Raw genomic sequence first — 18,171 nt, forward strand, 5'->3', positions numbered from 1 at the left:
TCCTATTTAAGTATGTTTTTTAATTTAGGAACCGAAATTAGAAAAAAACTAGTTAATAATAATAAATATAATTGAGATTTGAGTTTTAGTATTAGTAATAATAAAATAATAGCTTTTCTAATCTTATTTCTATTACTTATATTTTCTTTTCTATTTCTTTAGCTTAATATCTATAGTATTTTTCCTTAATTTTACTAAACTAGATATATTTATTAATATTATTAAAAGTAATAATAAATATAGTTTTACTAATTTTTCTGACTTTTCTAAATTCTCTTTTATTTTTCTATTTAATATTTATTTCTTTCTTTAGAAGCTTCTCTAGTTTATTTATATAATTTCTTATTTCTAATTTCTTTTTAATATTTATTTCCGATTTCTATTTACTATTTTATTTAAAATTAAGGGTATTTTCTCTTTTAGGTATTTTTTCCGAATTTAGAAATAAGTATTTTTACTAAAACTAATACTATTTTTATTTTAGTTTTTATTATAACTAAAAATAATATATAAATTAATAATATAACTTTATTTCCGAATACTAAAGTCTATTTCTAACTAAAATCTAACTTGTATTATCTTAGTATAATTTTTCTTATTTTATTTTCTTTACTTTTTTTCCTTTTATAATTAGCCTCTATTTCTATTACTTCTATATATTATACTAGTAATTATATCTTATAGCTAATTTATATTTAAGTTATTAGATATATTAGAAATTAATATAAGATACTAAGATTAATACTCTTATATTCTTAATATTTTGGCCTTAGGCTTAAGATATTATAATAGCCCTTTTTTTCTCTAACTTACTAAGCTAATAATTCGCCTTATAAATATCTCTTAGAACTTTATAAAAATATTATCTTAATTATAAAGTTTCTCTCTTTTCTATATTACTTACTATAAAATATATAAAAGAGAAACTATAATAAAATAAAAACTTATATAAAGTATACTAGAGTATAAAACGTAACTTAATAGTAAAATAATAAATTAAAAGTATAAATAGTAAAGCATAAATAATATATAGTATATAAAAGCTTAATTAATTAAATATATATAAAGAATTATTCTCTAAGTCTATAGAAAAACTAGCTTTCTTATATGATTTCCGCAAGTTATATATAAAAGGCCATGGCCTTTACTATATAACCTAAACCTCAAAACCGCTAAAATAACATGATTTTTAACGAGTACAGCCTGCTATACTATAATAATTAACTCTTTTACGGTATTAATATAGGTAATACTACTAGTAAAGTATATAATATATAGGCTTTACTTGAAATAAAGAACTATAGATACTTCTTCTAAGCTATATAATAAGGCATTCCAGAAATCTTATTAGGCCTAGTATAAGAAATAAGTAAAGTAGAATAAAGTAGTAGGCCCTATTTATACTTTACTTAAATAAATTTCTTACTACTTATACTTTATTTAATACTTTACTTAACTACTCTAGAATATTCTAGAGTAGTTAAGTAGTATGCACGTGATGTTGCACGTGATGTTGCACGTGACACGCTAGTCTAATTAGGTAAGGCTCCGGGGTGGCCCGAGTCTAGTACTACTATACTACCCAATTAAGTAGTATTAAGGCTTAGTAAGTAAGGTAGAACCTTAATATATTCTTAGGCTTCCTTAGTTATTAGGGGCAGACTCTTCTCTCAAGGTACTTTTATTATATCTAAATTATATAATAGACTTTATAAGAGTACTATTAAGATAATTTCTTATTTAAAAAGCTGGGAGTTATTTAAAGACGAATTAGAAGAAGTAAAAAGAGAAGAAAAAAGAAGGAAAAGAAAGATTTCGAGAAGGGAAATCTGTTTTATATAAAAGAAAAATAGTATTTAAGTAGTCTTATATAACCTCTAGCTTAAATTATATAGTACTACTTAATAGGTACTTTATTTATTTATTATTAATAATTAAATAAATATCGATTTACTATATTTATATAACTTGCACGTGACTACTCTTGAGTTACTCTAGAGTAGTACTCTACTCTACTCTACTCAAGTACTATATTACGCTACTCAAACTCTACTCTACTCTACTCAAGACTACTCTAGAGTAGCTTGAGTAGCTTGAGTAGTTTTTGCCCACACTGGTCAGGCCTGCTTCCTGATCTGGCGCCTGTCATATCGCTCTTGAATAAGTGGATTGACCTCATAATGACATTATTGGAAAAGTGATAAGTGCCTTGACAACGTCAAAGCTACATTAAGAGTTGTTCACTCGCACCCCCTGTTCATTGCCTCCTCCCTAAGGCTGTCAAACAATACCAGTCGAGCCCCTTGGCCATTGAAGCAAAGAATCACACCTTATCTTTTTTCCCTGTCTGTCTCCTCCGGTATTCCAGGACCGCATAAGCAGCCGTAAAAAAAGTCATGGCGACGATAGAAACGACACCCCAAGCGAGGAAGAATTTGTCTTTACGATTCAGACCGGCCCAGCTGTCAAAGCTTTGGTATATCTCGTAGGCACGGTAAGTGCTGAAGATTTGGCAGACAAGGCAGTACACAAAGAAAAGACGTATACCCCTGATGTTTCCTGGTTCCAGTTAGCCCCCAGTGGCATTGTCGGATAAGACGGTAAAACGCACCAGCCACCCCCTCGTCCTGTTTCATGGTAGGCGGGCTGACAATCCTCGCTGCATCCTTTCCTGCAAAGTGTCAGCAATGCACCACTGGTATCGGGATTGAGCTTGGGGACCCCACCGCGATAGCTAGGCGTGTTGGCATTATCAGAGGAAGCCATTTCCAGATTCGCGTTTGGACTATCCCAAGCACGGTGAGTAGTGAATAGCGCCGAGATGCAGACGACCGAGTTCAATAATAGGGACAAATCTTGGTCAGGGTAATTGGCGGCAATATTTAGATGGAAAGAGAATGACTAGCTAGGTAGCTAGATTAGCAGGTAGGTAGGCAACTTTGGGACTTATATACACACAAACTACGCAGGGTAGGTTGCAGTGGTATATTTACGTCTGAGAGAAAGAGAAGGCGGAGCCTCCGTGAGAATGAGGTGCAGCCACAACGCTAGCTTTCCACGTGACCACAACAGTAACTAGCGAGTGTTGAAATTAGGGGCCTGAGGCCCCTAATAGGCTTAGTAAGCCCTGGAACAGAGCCTTAAGGGGCTGTGTACTAATGGGGCTTTAGCCATAGGCTTATTACTGAGTAGATTATGCCCTGTAAGGTTGATACAGGGCATAATATGCCCTGTGAGGCTAAATCGGTTCAGCTGAGGTTGAATGGTTCAGTATAAGGCTCTCTGGTTTAGGGGTTTAGTGCATGTGACTTGGGGGTTCAGGGCTATATATACGGGCTACTTACCACTGTAGAACAGCAGTCAATTCAGTACGTTTTACTTGGTTTACATTGCAAGCACGTGACCCTAGCTTTAGCTTTAGCTAGATCAACAGCGAGAGAGAAAAAAGTCGTTGCCGAATGAAATTGTCTAAGAAGATGCGGCGGTCTATGCATGGCGCAGTCAGAATAATGGTACCTTATTTATGAAGTTGACGCCATGAGCTGCGAATCAACCTAGAAAAACAGCCTCAAAATAAACGGCCTGCGTGAGGACTCTTTCCTAATAAGATAGTTGACTCAAAGAAGCACTCTCCAAAAATAAGCGCCGCGCCTTAAACTCTGTTATAAATAAGCACGGCCCCTTGGGGCGGGGGGCTTTCAATTGGCCAGCTCGGAACTAACAGGACTACCACAGCCACATTTATGTCCTGTGCCGCATTAGACAGAGAAAAGCCTCGGAATCCTGAATGAATCCTAAAAGCTATACGACTCGACAAAGTTGCTCATGGAAGACCAATGAGAATTGACCAAAGTAAATATCAACAATCGTAACACGTATTTTTAAGATTTTGACAAGTGTTACCTAATATTCAGCTCCCGATGTGGATCGCAAGATGGTATTTATATGTAATTAGCCAGATTTATAAAGAAACTAATGACACAGCCCATTCGCACGAGAGATTTACCAGGCAATGAAGATATACCCATTTAGAAACAGTGCATCTTTACTGCATTTGGGGGCTACTCCTCTGTCTCCTGGAGGGGCCAATGGACTCTGGTTTCACAGGTGTCAAACAAACTGCGCATCGTAGCCTGCTATAAGAAGCCTGTGTTTTCGAATGAATTAGAATTCAAAGTTCCATCTCAACAACAGCTTCATCAAGCCAGAGAGGCGTGTCTCCTTCGAGCAACCCCTACCTTTGAGCCATTCCAACAACAATTTCGTCCAATATGAAGATTTCTCATATATTTTTCCTTAGCTCAGTCGCTATCCCGGGGCTAGCTTTAGTTCTCGGGACAAAGGCACCAGAACCAAGGAGCTTAGGCACTGATTTGAAATCTACGTTTGCCACACGAAACCTGGAAGCCCCAGATAGAGCACTACAGAAGCGTTCGAGTATTCAATACGATAAATATCTACCAGAGCTCCCAGCTGAGTGGCCTAACATAAGTATGTTGAATCTCCCTGCTCATCTCATATGTCCACTTGTAGTCCAATCCACATGCTGACCAGGCCAAAGCTGCTGTAGCGGAGTGGAGGAGCAGCAGTAAAAGCAGGGACTTGGCAATTCGGCCCCGCGGCGATGTGGCAACCCGAGACGACCCGGGTGATTTCGCAAGATATCTTTTTATGGGGCTGAAGATCTACGCCGTCGCCAACGCCCCAGTGACCTGGTTCGGCCTAATCTCGTCTTGCCAGCAATTTACTCAACAAACTGGGAATGGCTTCCAATGCGTTTTTGGCGCTATTGCTCAAGTTATCGCGGTTGCGACCCTTGCTTATCAGGGAGCCATATGGCGCGGCCAGCTTGCGACCGCGCTGAGAAACAACGGCTGGCACGTCCCGGGAATCAATAAGCGGGATGAGTGGGCTAGTATTATGTAAGTTGACCTGCTAGTTGCTGTCTTCGAAAAAAGAAAGAAAAGAAACTTACTAACGCTGGACTGCTATAGGGCTCGTGACTTGTCGGATGGACTCAACACCGAGGTTCGGCATCTCGGGACGTGGGATGGGATCGAGACTCATCAGAAGCGAGACTCTGGGCCTGCTGTGCCCCGGGAGGTGTTTGGAGTCAAGAGCGGTGGCCAAGATTTCCACTTCACGTATATGGGACGTGATGCTGAGGGCAAGGATTCCTTTAAGCTCGGCCTTGGTGATGGCGGCTTCCCGCCAAATAACAAAGAGCGCCGACAGAGTCAAGTCACCGACAACAACTTCTACTTCAGTACGGGTGGCATTGATTTCGCGGCCCAATCCGTGGAGAGCTCGACGTCCACCGAATGGTCCTGGGGGTCGACCTCCGACGCCATTGAGTTTGGCGACATTTACAAGTCGGTCAATTGCTACCTCGGTCTTTTCAACTTTGCGTTCGATTTCGAGAACGCAATTGCTTTCCAGGTTTACGACTCCCATCAAGACTATACTCTGTCCGCGGGTATCATGTCCCCTTTCTCTGCTAGCCAGGAATCTGCCATCCGGTCCATGTCAATCCAAGGTGGAATTGGTACTAACTCATGTGGGGCCTTCTGATTAAAACGCCAGGTTCAATAATATCAGGTCTAAATCAAGGGCCTATCAGGAAAGGTGTTACGAATCATGTGACTGTGAGACCTTAGGCTCAGTTCCTGCTTTCAGGGACAGTAGAACTCACTGGAGGATTTCTTTAAATTAATAAAGAATTATTATTTATAAAATTATTATTAGTTTTAGTTATTTATTTAGTCAAGTATTATTTATGAAATTTGCTTTTTAAATTTCCTTTTAATTTCTTTTATATTTCTAAAAATAATAAAAGTATTAATAACGGATTTAATGCCATTATTAAAGTAACCGGGAAATAATTTCCTTGAAACCTTTTGGCAAATTAAAACATTCCTTGGATAGTTGGGATACAAGCTTCAAAGCGCGCTTGGGCGGCTATTAAGATTCCTTGACATTGAGGAAACCCTGCATTTTTTTTGCAGTAGAACTTGTGTGTGTGCGATTGCAAGCGACTTGTATGCCAGGCCGCGGCAAATAAAGATACAAAGAAGCTCAGACGGCTATTAGAGAACGGGATCCAGCATTCTCAACGAGGCCTTTTCGATACGACGCCCCTGTTACAAGCTGCGCAGAATGGCCAGCGGGAGACCACATGTCTGCTACTGGAACATGGTGCCTCTTTATCGGAACAGGACGAGCATGAACGAACGGCATTGAATTTTGCATCGGCAAGCAGGCATGCAAAGGCAGCAAATGATCTTCTCTTATACGGGGGGGATATATCTCCTATTAATAAGAAGGGGCAGACGTTCTTATGCTTGGCAGTGCTGAGTAAGTCTCCTGAGATAGTAGCTGTACTTTCGGATTAAGGAGCTGTAATATCTGCTCAGGACTTGGAAGGAAGTATGGCGTTCCATCTGGTAGCTGATCAAGGCCATCGAGGGATAATCAACGTGCTGATTGACCATAGAGCTGAAGTAGGGTTGGTGGATAAGCTTGGCCAGATACCATTACACCGTTCTGCCTGCTTGGGATACAGAGCGGCAACCAAACTCTTGGTTGACAGATGGTCAGTAATAACGACAGAGGACTATAATGGACGTACGGCGCGCGATTTGGCTGAAGGTTCAGTACATGCAATCAAGGCTCTCAATGTTGAAGAGCTGGATTTTTATATGTATTAAAGACCGCATGATTCTACTCTAGTTTGGGAGGAGACTCTCGTCAAGACTTGGAACCATTCCCTTATCTGCTATTCTTCTCTCTACGTGCGTTCTGGTCCTCTATTAGAGCTGGAGCCGTGGTCCACAACCATCTCCTCCTTCTGTCCGTATTGCTGAATGCGTAGTTTTATCCCAATCACACAGCGTCGTTGCGCCCACATACCCTCAACCAAATCAGCAACCAGTGTGCGCACTTGGTTCTCGGTGTCTTTGAAACTCTCCTCTAGCAGTCGACGTGCTTGGAAATCTAGGAGCTCTGACTTGGCTTCTATTTTCCCGACGATGGTCATCGTTATGCATTGGTGGTTCTATAATATGTACCATGAAGTGCCTCAAGGGTCTAAATGCCCGTATGCAACCACAGCTCCACCAATATTACGGCAACTCCCTGCTTTCATCTTGCCTAATAGTAGTTAGGGTAACATTAGCGCAGGCACAATTGGTCTAAGACTTTTAATAACCGCGGGCGGAATCCACCCTATTAGACCTAAACTCATATATATAACAGAATCCCTTTAATATTATAGTAGTCCGATTTTCACAACTCCTTTGACTTTCGAGTAAAGATAAACATATAAAATCACTACTCTATCAATCCAATCCTGACGTCTTCCTTCACTTTGGCGTAGAAATGTTGCGGGAATATAAGACCAAGGCTTCTAAGAAATGTGGTTGCTTATTCTCGGTCGAGTCATCCCGGAAAGCATTATAAGAGCTAACTTTTAATAAAAAATTCAATGTACGGACGCCACTCGAGCCACAATCTAAAAATCTAACCAGCATCACCCTTCTCATCATCTCCAATCCCGTCAACGCTCTTTTCTCGTCCGGACATGAGCCATAGCCTAAAACCAGCAACAAAGTTATTCCCAGTTCTGTTCCCTTTCTGCCATTCCTGGAACTTGTACCAGATCCGCCACGTCATCAAGACTAGAATAGTTGCTGGGATGGCGACGGCCCAATAGATCCAAAATCTCTGGTTTAGTACCTCTCGCAGAGTCGGCGCCTCCCAATTGAAAAGCGGCATTGCAAAGAGTGACTGGGGAAGGATATTAGTTCATGCTATATGGAAGCGGTTTGGGGCTCTTATCGCACCGCTACCAAAGTTCCAGGCAGGAAAAACATGGTAAGTACAGCAATAGCTTTCATGGCTGACGCATCGCGCTTGCTTTCTCTTGCAATCTCCAGGGAAAGCTTGTTGCCTAGAGTTGCGGTGCCGACCTCGAGCTTGGTAGGAGAGTAGTAAGCACATACGTCACAGAGCAGTAGGGGTACGGGTTGCTCACTGCCTGCCTGTGAGCCTGCATGTCTCTTTGGAACCTCTTAATCCACGTAAGTTGGATATGCAATCGATCAACGAGGTATTCCAGACGATTGCAGATGATCTGCTCGGCCGCGTAGAATTCATCGGCCTCTTCATCGCTCAACTTGACGTGGTGGAATTCTGTAGTCCAGATCCTAAGTTTGTTTCCGCTGTCAATGGCAATCTCTAGAACCTCTTGTATCCACGATATCTTGAAACTAGAGCGATGAGCTGCTGAAGCCTCTTGCTTGATGTCAATATTCTCGAACTCCGATGTCATATAGAGGCCCTCTACTAGAGCGCCCTTTTTGATCGCTTGTCGCCATTCCTCGTATAAAACCTGTGCTTTCTCGACGATTTCTGTGAAGAGAATGTCCATCACAAGCGTTGGGACAAGCATTGGATGAATAAACAATAGCTGTAATGCCTCGTCCTTGATGCTTTCTTGAACAGATTGGAGCTGCTCAGGCATTAGATTATGTAAAAGTACTGTTGTAGCTCGCTTCGTTTCGTCGAAAGCCATAAACAATTTCATCTTTGCGATTGAGTTGGGCGTCCCTATGCTACTGAGGGTTGAGAAATAGATCGCTTGATCGGTTAGAGGGGATCTTATCTGTTTTCGGGACTTCTTACACGTTGTCTTCCCAGAGGTACGTAGTCTGGCTAGCTGAGAAGGATGAGAACCCTCGAAATACCCTCTATGGAATTGGAACATTTCAAGGAGTTGATGAAAACCATCTTTGGTGAATGGCAAAGTAGCGTCTTTACGGTAGGCCCCGTCTTGATCTAAAGGTCTCCGCGGAGGAGGTAATCTATAGTTGAACAAGCTGTAAGTTTCTCATGCCACCCAAGCCATGACGGCAGCCTAGTTCTTACATTAGTCGGAGCTGCTCATGTGGCTCTGGAGTATCGACGTTTTCCAGCGATGTGACAAGATTTGCCCCGTCCAACTCTCGCTCCTCAATGTCAACTTTCGAGCCTCTCTGAATTATATTGCGTGAGCCGATCAAATCATCATGAGCGTAAGGGAAGGCTTACTGTGTTGCGTCGAAAGACGACATAATGACAGAGCTGAGGGTCGAACACGTCTCTGCCATCACCCGATTTCTTCCACCACGCATCCTCGTCGCGTCTGAAGAAGCAGTGGTAATCCATAGGATAAATTGAATTGCTTGGGAAACGATATCGGCTACCATGAATTTCTTGGTCGAGTTTATCGGAAACAGGACTTGGTTAGGTCGTTCGCTCCACGTCGCTCCACCTCCCGCAATACCTAGCTTAAGTTGCGAGGCTGCTGTGCCTCAGGAATGTAGACCGCGAGACGACCTAAGGCTCTGGCTTAGGCAAACTATGAACTACTAGAGCGAGTACACAGCCTGGCCAAGATGGTGGTTGAGGAGTGGTTAAGGAATAGTTGCTCTCGTCGCCGCTGAGGCTTGATGTCCTACCAAAAATGCGTAGCAGGTGGCAGCGCCGCTGCGCACACACGGGGGGCGGCCAATCAGGCACTGGTGAGCTAGCGGGCTCTGCCAGCAAATGAGAGCACCCCACGTCAGGAAACTTGTGCTCGATAATGACAATGATGCTGTTCAGCCTCATACTCATGATCATTGCTGGCCAGTCTTTTGTTTGCCATACACCCGACGAAGGCGAAGTGGCATGGCTCATGGCTCATGGCTCATGGCTCATGGCACCCGCTCGAGTGAGTGATGGCCAGGCAAGAGCCTTGGCGCATTCGCATTGTTGACGACGAGTGTAAGAGATTGATTGATTGCTCACATTCATCAACAGCGTGCCAGCTGCTCGGGATGCGGATATGCAACAAAGATTGATTTTATTTCTCACGTGATGATGCATTGAGTAAAGCTTCAAAATTTATTACCGACGTACCTAAGTAACGGCCTTATATCCTTTGCCGGGCCAGTTGAAAAGTGCAACTCTCGGTCACATGATTTTCCTGCCCCTTGGAGTTCCCATCTTTTAGAAAGAAGGAAAGGCGTTTCGGTATGACTAGTAGATTTCTACTGGTCTTGGAAATATCTAGGAAGAAGGAAAGGCGGCTTCGGTATTACCAGTAGATTTGTACCAGTCTTGGATATATCTTGGAAAAAGGAAGGCGGTTACGGCACGACCAGTAGAAATCTACTACTACAGAAGGGTGTGGGGCACTGGAGGGGTTGAACGTGCACATGCACGGCGGGGGTCAGGGTAGCAGTGGGCAAGGCAATGTCTAAATTTAGTAATCGGGCGTCCGGGCGATTAGGTGTTGACCCCGGCACAGTTTGACCAATACTTACTCGAGTACAAGTGAGGCAGCGGCCCCAGCAAGGCGTAGCCGGGAGGAATGAGGCCACATAAACGTTATGGCATTAGGTCGTAGAGCATTCGGGAAGGCGACTCGGTTTTTCTTTTCGCTGGTGGGAGAATTCCTTACATATTAAGCCCGGATGAAGGCATCGGCAAGACGACTTTCACTTTTGTGGGCGAGTGCTACTGCCATGGATTATGTGAGGGACACACTTTATCAGAGTCAGAAGTTGTTTGGCTAGGTGTTCAGTTTGAATAGTGGCTTGTTCGGTATAAAAACCTCCGTTTTCTGTATCTGTCGAAGATCTTGAGACGATACTTTGGGTAATGCCTTACTGGTTTCACCACATTCGACATATGACAGGATACCATTCAGCTGTGGGAGAGTTCGAATCCGCCATCTTGGCAAAATAAGTCGCATTGGTATTTGTGTCCCCAGAGTAAAACATGGAATTGCTTTAGACTGTTTCGTGTCGTCGTCATTATTAGACCAAATCGGAGCGACTTCTTAGGAGATTTTGCTATGCTCTAGTCTGTTGCCCAAGAAGGCAAATCCTGAAACCGATTTAAAACGTCAACATCCGAAATCTGCTCTAATGCCTTCAAGCGAAGCCCGCTCGAGAAACCCTACCCCGAATCCGACACCGGGCAAATTGTCCAACTCGTAAAAACTCAAGATAGCCAGCCCAGATCGATCTGCAAACGACTTTGAAATCTCAAACAATATAGGTGCTGAGACTTTCAAGGAATTGGGAAGACTAGTATTGGTGTTCGCCCCAAATTGGGCGAAGCTGACAATATGACCTATCATCGTCGCCCAATTTGCGGGCCGAGAACGTTGGTGGGGAGTGCCCATAAAAGCAATACCATGAACCTTCTTCAAGAGTTCCGAGTATTTGTCTTGCTCGTTCGCAACGATGAGAGCCTGACGCCAAACGAGAGTTGGGGTTATTCATCCACAGAAGCCAACTCAGTTTCCGCCCTCGTGTTCATACCTCTTTAGCTACGATGCCCCCAGACTATGGCGGACAAATATGATCGGCCTCTTCTTCTCCTGCCTTGGAGTTGCGCGAGAAGCCCTTCTGCGAACGCGCCAATCCCAGCATTGGATTTACTCAACTCCAATTTCGAGTTGTGGCCGTAAGACATAATCCGTGCATTGGGGATCTGATTGGGCAGAAAGCCTTCGTGCTCGAGCCAGTTGGCCCCGGTGACTGTGGAGGTCCATGTTTGTCGATAGTGGCCACTTAAACCATGCAGAGCTACTATGTCCACGATTCCGGGTGCGTTTTCCAGTTGGTCTTTGAAGACAAAGAGGCCGTACCGTTCTGTGGGTAGGGCTCGCGGGTCCGAGGGTACGGCTTCTTGTTGTCTCGGGGATGATCCATCTTGTGGCCCTTGAGTAGTCAACAAAGATGGTTGGCTGGCGACAACACTTCTGGAGATGTTTGGTCTCTGTGCAAGGCTGGGGTTCGCACTGCTTGCGAGGCCCTCGCTCTCCGCCGATACTTCCGAGGGTGACTTTGGCAGAAGTTTCCCGATGAACGAGGCCATGTTCTCCAAATTATGTCATGGACTAGCCTAGTGTCGTTTTATTGCTATTATAAGATTGAGCTTGGAGCAGAACAAAACCTGGAGGAGGCATGGTGAACATCTCGGGTGAGACTGAAACTCTACGCTGACCATGCTGTGATAACACATTCTCTCGGCAATCATACCAACCCTGTAAAAGAGAAGGAAAGTACCCCGGCACTTTTGTATCTTCTTTGGATTCCTAAATGTGCAGAGACTTTGTTGGATATAGATTCTAAAGTCTATATATAGAGTTTTGTACTATAAAAATTAGACAATTTAATTAAGTCAAGCTTTCACCTTCTCGGAACTCTATACGTCCCATCGTGCCTGGCATGCTAACGACTCGGGTTGGCGTAAATTGCCCTTTTGGATTTCGCGGTTGAAACAAGCACATGGTATACTACCTTCAGCCTGAGCTAGTATTTAAACCCGAATTTCCTCAAACCAATGAAACAAGGGAACTAGTGGCCCAGAGACCTAGGAGCGTCTCTGGAGGCACACGGAAAACGATGAAAAACACTTCCGAGAAATACACAAACTAGGAAGTACGGAGGGATTCGCCGTTGGACAAGTCTACAGACTCAAGGAAGTCTTCATCCAAGAAACAGAAGTAACTCGCCAATGGCTGAACGTGCTATGGGAGTACAAAAGCGATCAGGAACAGCTGGCGGCCACGACAGGCGGAGAGCAGCTGATTATCCCCGTCAGACTAAAAGTCCACGACTTGATGGCCATAATCGACTTAGGAGCTATAGGAAAGGAAACTTCATATCACGACGAGTGATTACTTAGCTCAATTTGGGAACGGAAGTTAAGAAGGAACCCTATACGTTGACCGTGGTTAACGGGGAAACCATCGATAGGGGGATAGGTATCATTAATATCTAGACACATGTTATGTTCTTTGGGATTATCTAGGGACACATCAAACAGATACAATTTGATGTCACTAACACAGGGGAGCATAACCTCATCGTAGGAATGCTACGGATACGAAAGCACAATCCAACCATCGACTGGCAGCACAATACGCTCGCGTTTGAACGTTGTCAGAAGGGACAATGCACTAGGGTGCAACGGGGTAGAAGAAGAAACATACCCATGATTGGCCTAGCAGAGGTTTGCGCCTTGTATAGTCCGAGCTCCGGAGCGAGTTATTCGCGATTTTCTTTCAGAGGAATGCCAGAACTAAAGGGCAAGACGGGTTTGTGGTAAAGATATAGCCCGAAATAGGATAAGAGGCATGCATATCCATTTATTGCCCGCTTTTCGAGAGCGTGGTTTTAACGGCAGCTATCTAATAAATGGATACTGAACATGGTCTTTATTGAGGGCCCTCTTTCCTATATCCGAGACATTAAGAAGCAAGAGTTACAATCATGGATTCCCGAATTAAGGCAAGCCACGAGTGACATGTAAATAGCTCGAATCGCACCTTTTTCAAGCGAACAAGGGTAGGTCCAGGCCGCAGGTCAAGGTGAGAGGAATAACACATAGTAGGAGATAAGATTAAGATTAACATGTAGTATAAGTTAGTGATATAAGCCTCTCGGTTTTAAATAATCCATAAACTAGTATCGAGGGGGGGAGATCAAAAGGAAGTACTCGAGCAGGCTATGCGAGCGGAGAATGACGTAAATGCAGATTCACTTTAATTTTGTAGCACATATATCGAAATAGTGGATTTTTCGTTAAATCGTCAAGCTACCGGGGCCCCTAAGCCCTCTCTAACCTATCAAATTGCGCGTTACTAACGTTTCCTAGTCTTGGGCCCATTTCTCATCCCGTTGAAATTTGGCTCTCGCTAGCAGCAGCTAGTGAGGATTTTCTCTCTGGCAAAGTTTACTTTCGCCACCTGCGCAGGCAGTTAACCTGCAAGAGCATCTACCGAGACTAAGAAAAATCCAAAAACAGTAAACCGATCAAGATCCAAAAATCCAAAAATCCAAAGAAGTACCTACTTAAATTAAGTCCCATGTACGTAAGAATCCGCTTCCCGGTAGCTTGATAAATATTTTTTTTTGCTACTATTTAATAATTAATTTCTTTTTATAATATTATAATACCTTTACTTTTTAATAGTCTAAGTACTAGCTAGTTATTACACAAATATAAGAATGCACTTTGCAATACCAGAATCTTATGAGCTTAGAATTTTAATTCTAGTAATAAAGAGGAATAATGTGTGAGCCCCTAATAAATCTATTTTACAAAACGGTCCTAAATGAAAGGTTCCAAAATCTAGCAAGTGCTTGTTTCCGAGCTCAATATTCATTATTCAGGAGCAAAGAAATATGCGCAACGTGTGCATTGGCGCAGGCGCCGGAACATTCGCAGGAGGTGATGCATGTCTTTGTTATGGATTCGTCTTAATCGTATATATTAGTGACCTTTCCCTCCTCAAAATATGGCCATACACTCCCAAACACAACAGAAAATGGAGCGCCTACCCATTTACTGTTGTGATGAGCCACTCGCGCCCCACAACTTCCTCGAATACAACTCCAATTCCGGGGAGAAAGTGGATAGCGACTTCCGGCGGTTCTTCCAGTATTGCAAACAAAGAAGGGACTTGGAGAGGATTGAGGACATGAGGCCACTGGAAGCGATGATGCGCAGTTTCGACTTTGTTGAGAAAAATCACATCTTTCGCGTAGCCGTCTACACGGACAGTTCTGTCAAAGCATGGACACGGCCTGGAGGTAGAAGAGGGGAGGTAGATTTCAGTGACGCGCAAGCTCTCACAGTTGGCAGCGATACCAGGACTGAAACTGAAGCTACAACCAACCAAGCCACAAGCACCAAAGCTACAAGCATCGAAGGCACAAGCAACGAACCTTCAAACAACGAACCTTCAAATAACGAAGCTGCGAGCAACACCGAGACAGATTATCCATGGACACCGGAGAAATGGCGTGAGGATGAGTTTGATGCGAGTGGCAGCGCTGGTGGGGATGTGGGAGACGACGAGCCAGCGGACGAGCACCAAGTGTCGATCAGGGACTTCCTATACACCCAAGGAGTGGGCCCGCAGCAACACGAATATCAAGAAATCCCGGCGACAGCAATCCGCTCTTATGACCCCCGTGGTTTCATCAAGTGGGACGACCGGAGACATCGAACTTGCTGTCCCAAGCACCGTCTTCGGTTTGAACTTTCATGGATGGGAGCGGCTTCAAATGGCCATTCAGGCATGAGGGATATTGCCAGATGGGAGACCAGAAAGGAGGGAACGCATTACATTGAGTCTCGCGCTGCGTCACCGATTGGACCTCGTGCATCAGAAGAGATTGTCAATGCCTCTGGACCTCCGGAACAACAAGATAATTTGGATGTTTCCGAGCCAACCAGACTTCGAAGAATTCAGATTGCTGTCCGCGAGACAGGGATGAAAGTGAAGAAAATTTGGAAGAAGGCAACTGGGCTTGCCAAGGGAAAGAGAAACACGAAGACAAAAGAAGACGACGACGTAATCGGACAGGGCCACGAAGGGTTGACAAACGACATCGATCAAGATCAGCTCATTGACAACAGCTCGGAATCAACAACCAGCGCCGAGGTCAGAATGCAAGCTCAAATCACAGCCTGCGTAAAGGGCGAAGAGGCCTTAATCCCACCAAATGCCACCACCGCTCAATACTACTCTTGGGACGATCTCTCCTGGAAGGAGCTGCGGTCTGGCAAACGGCATTGGCGCTCAAGTGGACCAACTCCATGGTTCTCACAATATTACGATGTCAAATTCAAGTGGTAAAAGCCGGAGCTGTGGTCTCCAAATGGACACATGGATCGTCACATATGGGGCTGAGACAACAGCTGGAGTGGAGGGAGTAGAGTATGGGTGGTTTGATCATGTTGCATTTCTCAGCGGGGTGGTTGAGATGAGACTTTGGGACTGGAAGATGACATTGCATTGACAGGTGTTTGGGTGCGCCACTGCAGAATGGACGAGCACATGATGGCGCAAAATGATGGGAATTGGGCATATGAAATGGGGCAAAATAGCCTTGAGACTTTGGGACTGCGGCGTTTTGTTTTGATGGTGGCTTTTATGATGAATTTGATGATGAATTTGATGACTTTGTGCACTCGGAACTCTCCGTTTTTTCGCCTTGAACTCTCTCGCAACCGTAAAAGTCAACAGCACGCCTCATCCCAATAGCGAAGATGCTCCGCACCGAACAGAATGACAGGTACACCAGACATGGAATGTGTGAAATAAAAATGTGAAGATCTAACATAGTCGTAGTTCTTTGACCTTCCTCTCTTTGCCTCCACGGGTCGAACCACCGAGAAACACGAAGCTGCTTGCCGCGACGAAGACACAACTTGAGGACTTGGGATGATGGGCTGCGGCATTACACAGCTAGTGGGCGACGCACTCGCAGATCACCCGAGACTGGAGGACAGTTGCCAGTGCAGCGGCGCCATGCGCGAGAGATCGGGCTCACCGGATGGTTTGCCTTTCCACTAATGCCTCACAGCCGCAACGCATGATCGACGGAGCCAGATGTTACCATGGCATACGTAGCAAGGAAATGCAAGCTACATAATAAGGGGCGGGGCTCGATTGGGGTTGATTGGGAGTTGGTGGGGTCGATGTCTGTCTGCTGGTTACAAACGATGCTCGCAGTTCGCCGATACATTCGATACGGAGACGAAGGAAGGGGAAGAACTTGATGCAGTAAAGTTAACGACGACAGCCTCGATTTGCAAAGGGAATCGACGCCTACTTTCGAAAAGACGCTCGACAAAGTGACGAATCCATCTTTATATCCCCAGAGACTTCACTGATATTCAGAGAGACAGGAGCGAAGGCTCTGCAGGGTTGCGAGGAGAGAATAACTGAGAATCACGCACGGAGCTTGCAAATTATGCTGTGGGCATGCATTTTGGATAAATTGAATGGCAGTTCTGGAAGCAGTTAAGGTGGCAGATCGCAGCATTAAGCAAGATGCATCGAACTGGGCTGGGACAACTCTGCGGAGGCTCGAGCGGCTTGAGGATGTTTATGGTGATTGGGAGAAGATAGGGGCGGGTGGCTGGATGTAATATTGATATTGCTGGGATGGAAGTGTCAGGGAGGATCGTGAGTAACCTCACAAACACGCTTCAGGCCCGCATGCTAACTCAAAGCGTACAGGCATGCACTCGATCACACCGAAATCCGCTCCTCAATCCTTCCCGCTTCGACGTTCGTCAAATTAAAGCGAATGCATACCCTGCGAGACAATAATACCGTGCAAGCTCTCTTATGACTTCATCCGTGCATTGGAGTCTTGCGGGGTACACATTGCTTGGGAATAACAAATCTTCGCAGTTTCTTCCTTTCTGGGCCGAAACATCTTTCCAGGAGGCAGTTGGACAAGTCGAACCAGCGTCCTCGACCACCGAGTCGCGGCTTATAAAGGCCGGTTCTGCAGCCACAACGATAACAATACCCACGGTGTACTGAAAAACGCGGCTCGGTGGATGGGGAACCTATCTGTAGAGGAGCAGCTGTTCCATTCCAACGGGGTTTGGTTCCAAAAACCCTTGAAAGGTAGTAATGGATGTCTTTCAAGCAAATTCGGATCTCTCTCGATGACGGGCCCCCCTTTGATTCGACAAATGCGGTCTACCACGCCGAGCGTGTAGCTGAAACAAAGAGAAGCCGCAGACCGGCCAAGGTTCGAATTGTACACCTCGAGACCGAAGATTCGCGAGTGGATGGCGAGGTGGTACAAGCACAGACTGCATATCCTGTCGGACCAACCTTCGCGTTCTCTTTCAAGCCTCTGCTCTCCGGAATTGAATGGTAGACTCCTTATCACAGATCTTTCAACACGATCTAGAGCCGTTTTGCATGGACGTCGTCGAGCTCTGCAGACACTTCGTTGCTACTCGCAAGGCCAGGAGTCTTCGGGATTTGGAGCTGTGTCTACCGCCTGCTCTGGAAGCTCGCACAACACTCGCAACAATTCAGTCCTGCCTTGCTGTCCCTGGACCCCCTCCCTGTCGTTGCAATAGCTGACTGCACAATGCGCCGAGACACTTCACCTCTCCCCGGAATTGCGTTGTGGATGGAAAGGTTGCACTTCGCCGAAAACCTCTGTTAATCGGGTGTCCTGATCCATCTGTCCGGGAGCACAATAGCTTGTTGGCTATTCCCCGGTTCGTGTTCGTTCACGCGTTGATGAATTATCAGCGATACCTTGCTGCCGTCTGTTTATCTTTCATTTTGGAAGACATCGAGTATTC

General features: G+C 44.7%; 6 protein-coding genes across 6 annotated transcripts; 3 read left to right on the top strand and 3 right to left on the bottom strand.

Annotated features, from left to right (window-relative positions):
- Window positions 1-1,971: 1,971 nt before the first annotated feature.
- Window positions 1,972-2,981, bottom strand: K444DRAFT_670559 (uncharacterized protein). The gene is made up of 3 exons (XM_024887643.1): window positions 2,727-2,981; window positions 2,612-2,671; window positions 1,972-2,559 (listed from the first exon to the last, which is right to left on the bottom strand). Exons 1-3 carry the CDS (start codon window positions 2,764-2,766, stop codon window positions 2,324-2,326), a joined length of 336 nt encoding a protein of 111 aa, XP_024726575.1. The 5' UTR covers window positions 2,767-2,981; the 3' UTR covers window positions 1,972-2,323.
- Window positions 2,982-4,193: 1,212 nt separating this feature from the next.
- K444DRAFT_670560 (uncharacterized protein) lies at window positions 4,194-5,698 on the top strand. The gene is made up of 3 exons (XM_024887644.1): window positions 4,194-4,491; window positions 4,562-4,922; window positions 4,995-5,698. Exons 1-3 carry the CDS (start codon window positions 4,272-4,274, stop codon window positions 5,569-5,571), a joined length of 1,158 nt encoding a protein of 385 aa, XP_024726576.1. The 5' UTR covers window positions 4,194-4,271; the 3' UTR covers window positions 5,572-5,698.
- A 325-nt stretch (window positions 5,699-6,023) lies between these two features.
- K444DRAFT_548347 (ankyrin) lies at window positions 6,024-6,707 on the top strand (the record flags this gene model as incomplete). The annotated part of the gene is made up of 2 exons (XM_024876369.1): window positions 6,024-6,354; window positions 6,448-6,707. Coding segments are annotated over 2 exons (591 nt in total), but the record flags the coding sequence as incomplete, so codon positions are not given.
- A 696-nt stretch (window positions 6,708-7,403) lies between these two features.
- Window positions 7,404-9,483, bottom strand: K444DRAFT_622319 (uncharacterized protein). Its single transcript, XM_024882076.1, has 5 exons — window positions 9,088-9,483; window positions 8,926-9,032; window positions 8,033-8,861; window positions 7,842-7,973; window positions 7,404-7,785 (listed from the first exon to the last, which is right to left on the bottom strand). The coding sequence occupies exons 1-5, from the start codon at window positions 9,202-9,204 to the stop codon at window positions 7,519-7,521; spliced, it is 1,452 nt and encodes a 483-aa protein (XP_024726578.1). The 5' UTR covers window positions 9,205-9,483; the 3' UTR covers window positions 7,404-7,518.
- Window positions 9,484-11,484: 2,001 nt separating this feature from the next.
- K444DRAFT_513499 (uncharacterized protein) lies at window positions 11,485-11,664 on the bottom strand (the record flags this gene model as incomplete). The annotated part of the gene is made up of 1 exon (XM_024873515.1): window positions 11,485-11,664. A coding segment is annotated over one exon (180 nt), but the record flags the coding sequence as incomplete, so codon positions are not given.
- A 2,360-nt stretch (window positions 11,665-14,024) lies between these two features.
- Window positions 14,025-16,087, top strand: K444DRAFT_281166 (uncharacterized protein). The gene has a single exon (XM_024871562.1). It carries the CDS (start codon window positions 14,339-14,341, stop codon window positions 15,683-15,685), a length of 1,347 nt encoding a protein of 448 aa, XP_024726580.1. The 5' UTR covers window positions 14,025-14,338; the 3' UTR covers window positions 15,686-16,087.
- The last annotated feature ends 2,084 nt before the right edge of the window (window positions 16,088-18,171 follow it).

The sequence above is a fragment of the Hyaloscypha bicolor genome (assembly GCF_002865645.1).
Source record: "Hyaloscypha bicolor E unplaced genomic scaffold K444scaffold_189, whole genome shotgun sequence".
In the NCBI taxonomy this organism is placed as follows: Eukaryota; Fungi; Ascomycota; class Leotiomycetes; order Helotiales; family Hyaloscyphaceae; genus Hyaloscypha; species Hyaloscypha bicolor.

Excerpts from the sequence above, each read along its gene's own strand:
- K444DRAFT_670559 (XM_024887643.1), bottom strand. The coding sequence starts at position 2,766 with ATGGCTTCCTCTGATAATGCCAACACGCCTAGCTATCGCG. Across the intron at positions 2,672-2,726 it reads CAACACGCCTAGCTATCGCG|GAAAGGATGCAGCGAGGATT; the intron begins GTGGGGTCCCCA and ends GACACTTTGCAG. Across the intron at positions 2,560-2,611 it reads ACAGGACGAGGGGGTGGCTG|GAAACATCAGGGGTATACGT; the intron begins GTGCGTTTTACC and ends AACTGGAACCAG.
- K444DRAFT_281166 (XM_024871562.1), top strand. The coding sequence starts at position 14,339 with ATGGCCATACACTCCCAAACACAACAGAAAATGGAGCGCCTACCCATT.
- K444DRAFT_622319 (XM_024882076.1), bottom strand. The coding sequence starts at position 9,204 with ATGGATTACCACTGCTTCTTCAGACGCGACGAGGATGCGTGGTGGAAG. Across the intron at positions 7,974-8,032 it reads TGCAGGCTCACAGGCAGGCA|CTCGAGGTCGGCACCGCAAC; the intron begins GTGAGCAACCCG and ends TCTCCTACCAAG. Across the intron at positions 7,786-7,841 it reads TGCCTGGAACTTTGGTAGCG|TCACTCTTTGCAATGCCGCT; the intron begins GTGCGATAAGAG and ends ATCCTTCCCCAG.
- K444DRAFT_670560 (XM_024887644.1), top strand. The coding sequence starts at position 4,272 with ATGAAGATTTCTCATATATTTTTCCTTAGCTCAGTCGCTATCCCGGGG. Across the intron at positions 4,492-4,561 it reads AGCTGAGTGGCCTAACATAA|CTGCTGTAGCGGAGTGGAGG; the intron begins GTATGTTGAATC and ends ACCAGGCCAAAG. Across the intron at positions 4,923-4,994 it reads GATGAGTGGGCTAGTATTAT|GGCTCGTGACTTGTCGGATG; the intron begins GTAAGTTGACCT and ends GGACTGCTATAG.